Here is a 5,281-nt window from a genome sequence, read left to right as displayed (position 1 = left end):
CTAGTTAACCCAAATTAAACCGCAGCTGTAAGGGCACCCAGCCACATACAAAACCACACACACACACGCGAGGAGCCAGGCTCTCAGGGCAAACCGCTGCTCGACATGCGGCCGGGGGACACCCCATCACCCGGGGGTCCCTCCCTCTGCCGGAGCCGAGCCCCGATGCCGGTGCCACCTAACGGGACATGCTGCAGCAGCTCCCGCGGCTCCTGCACCTCGGCAAAACCGACCGAGGGCGGCGAGCCCGTGGCTGCTTCCCCTCCTGCGAGAGGGAAAAGGGGCCGGGGGGCAGCCGGGCGGGGAGGCAGGACGGGGCGGGGGGACGGGGCTGACGCAGGGTCCCCCGGCCGTCCCCGTCGCCGTCTCCGTCCCCTCCCCGCGCTCGGCTCTGCCCCCCGCCAGCCTCCCCCGCCTCCCGCTACATAAACGCGGCCCCGCCGCCGGGGCTCGCCGCTCGCAGCCCGACGGAGGCTCCTCCTCGGCCCCTGAGCGGAGCGCGGCGGCCGCCCGGCTCCAGGCACCGACGGGGCGGGAGGCTCCGGCTGCGGCGGCAAGAGGAGGAGGAAGAAGAGGAAGAGGAGGAGGAGGAGGAGCGGCGGCGGCTCCCCGCCGGCGGCGGGCTCCCTCCGGCATGGCCCTGGCGGACAGCGCCCGCGGGCTGCCCAACGGCGGCGGCGTCTCGCCGGCGGCGGGGAGCGGGGCGGCGGCGGCGGCGGCTGGGGGGGGTCCGGGCGGCTGGGCGTCCTTCCCGGAGATCGTGGAGCTGAACGTGGGCGGGCAGGTGTACGTGACGCGGCGCTGCACCGTGGTGTCGGTGCGCGACTCGCTGCTCTGGCGCATGTTCTCGCAGCAGCAGCCCAGCGAGCTGCCCCGGGACAGCAAGGGCCGCTTCTTCCTCGACCGCGACGGCTTCCTCTTCCGCTACATCCTGGACTACCTGCGGGACCTGCAGCTGGTGCTGCCCGAGCACTTCCCCGAGCGCAGCCGCCTGCAGCGGGAGGCCGAGTACTTCCAGCTGCCCGACCTGGCGCGCCGCCTGGCGCAGGCACGGGCAGCCGCCGCCGCCCGCCCCGCCGCCCTGCACCGCGACGGCTCGCTGTGCGCCGACGAGCCGCCGCCGGCGCTGCTCGGCTACCTGGAGGCCGAGCCGGCCGACGGAGGGGGCGGCGGTGGCGGCGGCAGCGCCGTCGGGGCGTCCGCGCCGTCGCCCACCGCCAGCCGCAGCCCCTCGGGCGGGCCGCTGCTGACGCCCTCGCAGTCGCTGGACGGGGCGGCCGGGCGGCGCTCCGGGTACATCACCATCGGCTACCGCGGCTCCTACACCATCGGCAGGGAGGCGCAGGCCGACGCCAAGTTCCGCCGGGTGGCGCGGATCACCGTGTGCGGCAAGACGGCGCTGGCCAAGGAGGTCTTCGGCGAGACGCTCAACGAGAGCCGCGACCCCGACCGCCCCCCCGAGCGCTACACCGCCCGCTACTACCTCAAGTTCAACTTCCTCGAGCAAGCCTTCGACCGCCTCTCCGAGGCCGGCTTCCGCATGGCCGCCTGCTCCTCCACCGGCACCTGCGCCTTCGCCCCCGAGCAGGGCGGCCCCGCCGACGACAAGATCTGGACCAGCTACACCGAGTACGTCTTCTGCCGGGACTGAGCCCCGCCCGGCGCAAGGAGGACAAGCAGAAGGGACGCGGCCCCTCGCCCTCCTCGCCCCCAGCCCCTGCAGCCCCCTGCTCCTGCACGCACCTCCTGAGAGCCCCAGGGGTTGGGTGCCACCGTGTCGCGTCCCACCTTGGCCACCATCTCGTGGCCTGCCTGGGCCGCCGTGTTGTGGTGCCTTGGCCGCCATGGCGCGGCACGGCAGCCCTCTGCCTTCTCGCACCGCTGTTTTTTCCCCCCTCACAGCCCCCAGTAGCTGTGGTGGTAGCGGGGAGGGAGAGAGGGAGAGCAATGGTAGACAAACAGCCATCCCAGGAAGGTGTGTGCGTGTGCACAGCTCCTACCTCTCCTTGCACGAGGGAGGTGAGGGGTAGTAGCCCTGCCAGGGTGGGATATGAAAAACAAAACAAATCAAAACAAAACAGTTGTGTAGGGGCCAAGGAACTTATTTTTTTTCCAGTTGCTTTTCAGCGACTTCTGTTGAAGGTGGCACAACAAATAGCTGTCTTTTCTCATTCCCATACTCCCACTGAGGTTCTGCCTTGTTGGGCAGATTTGCAGTGGTCCATTTTATTTCCCCTCCCCAAAGTGATGCCAACCTGTGAATGACTGAAAGCGATACCTGTTGGTGAAGGCTTGGCACAGCAGCTCACATTTAACCTGTAGAGATGAATAATTTTGCAGGAAGTGCGTGTGACCCTTTGTTACCAGTTGCATCCATATCCATACCCTCTCTTCTGCCTAAACCTCTGAACTTTCCAGGCTGTTAAACTGGGCCATGGCCTGCGTAGCACGTGCTAGCACGTGCGTGAGGCTGATATGAAAGGACTGATTCCCTGGATAATGAACCACTTGAACTGCAAAGTGTCCTCAGAGACACATTTGTTCCCACTAAAGGTCAAGTGACAGCTCTTTGAAAACCTAAATTGCTTGTACATTGTAACTTTCACGGGTGGTCCTTATGATTCTCTTGAAGTCACTGTCTGCAATATGCATAGAAAATTCAATGCATATTTCCTTAATCACCCTCAAGATGACTGGGGTGAGATAACAGCTAGGCTTGCTATAGTGAAGGTAGGGCCTTTTTCCCGTTAAGGTGAAACCACGTATATTGAATTGAAGCAGATGTACATTATAATTGTAATCAAGAACACCCTGCTTATTACTTTGTTTTTTTTTTTTTCGTTTTAGTGCTGTAAAACTTTGAAGCCAACAGAATCGATGCCGAAGCAACTTTATTTTTAAGAAACAGCTTCTTGTTTTTCATGGCAGTATTATAGGGAAAGTGACACTGCTGAGAGTTCAGTACCTCTTCCTAGACACAGTCATTCTTAGAAAGCATTAAGCCCCATCCTTATGAAAACATGAATGATGCCAGCTTTCTTCAGGGGAAATTACCCCTTTAAAGCTGTGGTCATGTTATCTAACAGTCTTTCTTGGAGAAGGCAGCTGTAGCTTGCTTTGGAACATACAATCTGAGTAGCGGTTTTTACAGTATGGAAAGTGAAGCAGCTCTTTCCCATAAATTCCTGAAGATTTGGGTACAAAAGCACTTTAAAACCTGATTTTGAAATCTGTGTTGTCCGTTTAAGACAGTGACAGAAAAGTATCGTAAATATATCCTGAGTATTGAAGAATTTAGCATATTAATGGTTGAAGTTGCATTTTTAAAACTATTGAATAACAGATTGTTCTAACCCCAAATTTAGAAATACTGCTAGCACTTGTATCTAACCAAAGAATTTCATTGTAGGTTTTTATTTTAAAAAGCTTAATTCCTTTGAAAAGAGCTATAGCTACATATGCATTGAGTTTCAGTGCTTAGTCTTTGTGTTCACCACTTGGTCTTTCGCTAAGTACATGTACAATTGCGTAAAACTGAAAATAATTTGCATAGCCATGATTTTTTTTATGTTAGCAAGATTGTTTATCAGTGTGATTAAAGTGATGATGCACATATGAAAGCTCTGAATGTTGTCCAGTTGTAGATAGATGTATAATGGGGTATTTTTAAAAGGACAGAAATGTGTAACCTGTCATGTTAGATGAGCAATAAGACTGAGTGAGAGGCCAATACACCTGAAGACAGAACGAAACCTGTTTGTCCTATGCCTTACTCTGAGATGATTTCTTTGTGCATAACTTATTTATACCACAAGTGAAAGGATATTGATCACAGCTACTAGGTCTTTAAAATGTCATTCTCAAGAATAATGACTGTCTTTTTCTAGTTTCTGTTCTGAAGTACTTCCGAAGTATGTTTTTTAATATTTTGTATAAAATCAGTTTTCAGTAAAGTGTTAAAATTCGCTCTAGATGGCTTTCTTTTTTTAAGAATCTTGTAGCTTACTAAATCCATCATAGAAGCTATGAATAGGGGCAGTTTCAAATTGAACTTGTGATTTAGTGTATATATATATACAGTATATAAACATTTTAGACGAATCATTTAGTTTTTTAATCATTTTAGTGCTACAAAATTTCATAGTATATCTCGCTGAACATTTGCATATTACGCTGTGTACATAATCTGGTAATGTTTTATTGGATTCCTATTCCTGTTTCTAAGGACAAAACTGAAAATGAATATCAACATAATTGTAGAACTGAAATTGATGGCATATTTGCTTGAATGTGAATCATAACTAAACTTCTAGGTGGTTGAATGCATCTCTAAAACAATGATTGCCTGTATTTTGATCAGTGAATGCCTACCCATTTTCTGGCAGATGATCCAGAAACTCTCGTATTTTTAAGCAAAAGTGGGTATAATAAAATCATGAACTGATGATTTTTTTTTTTTTAATATTTGTGTTTGTGCTCAAAACTCTTAAGCATGATTACTATTAGGCAATGGGCCCCCTCATTTACTTATGAGTTATCAAGACCTTGGTTTAAAATGATAGTGCCATAAATACAGTAGTCTTTTATGACATGCCACAGAAGCCTAGATATTTTCTTAAATGTTAATCAGTAATTTCAGTCAAATTTTTAAGAGGTAAAATGCCCCGCGTGAAGTCACTGAGTTTGAATAGTTCCCTCTAGTGAGAGCTCAAAGAATGGGTCAACAAGATGACTCTGCTGATCTGTTAACCTGTGGAAGGACAAAATCCAGAGGCACACTGCTGGGGTCCTGTATATGGTGTGTCAGAGTTGTTCACAGTTCATATTGTTACAGATAAATGCAGTAGCATTCGTAAGTGCTATTAAAAAACAAAGGCAGTCATTCTTTATTTGGAAGTTAAGGCATAGGTCTTTTTCACTAATGCATATCATGAAGGGTGACCGCAGATGTTTGATAGGATGTTTATATTTTTATACATGTAGATAACAAACCACTTACTCATTCTTACTTTCTCATGTATAGCATTGAAAATAAAGATCCTCCTAGGAAACATGCATACCAAATTATATTGTTGTTCTTTAAATATTAACGCAGTTGTGATTTATGCTGTCCTTTTTACTCATGTTAAAGATGTCATTAGCTTTGCATTCTGTTCCACAGTCTCATATTCATAACTTCAGCAAAGGTTCCTAGCTGATAAATAAAACAGAAACACTGAATAAAGAAGAGGTATTTCTAGTAACACCCATAGCATGACAAACAGAAATGTATAATGCTCAG

General features: G+C 50.4%; 1 protein-coding gene across 1 annotated transcript; it reads left to right on the top strand.

Annotated features, from left to right (window-relative positions):
• Positions 1–502: 502 nt before the first annotated feature.
• On the top strand, positions 503–5,064 carry KCTD12 (potassium channel tetramerization domain containing 12). Its single transcript, XM_084505629.1, has one exon. It carries the CDS (start codon positions 635–637, stop codon positions 1,649–1,651), a length of 1,017 nt encoding a protein of 338 aa, XP_084361755.1. The 5' UTR covers positions 503–634; the 3' UTR covers positions 1,652–5,064.
• Positions 5,065–5,281: the final 217 nt, after the last annotated feature.

Source organism: Aythya ferina (assembly GCF_964211825.1).
Source record: "Aythya ferina genome assembly, chromosome: 1".
Lineage (NCBI taxonomy): Eukaryota > Metazoa > Chordata > Aves > Anseriformes > Anatidae > Aythya > Aythya ferina.
This window is presented reverse-complemented; position numbering and strand designations above follow the sequence as displayed.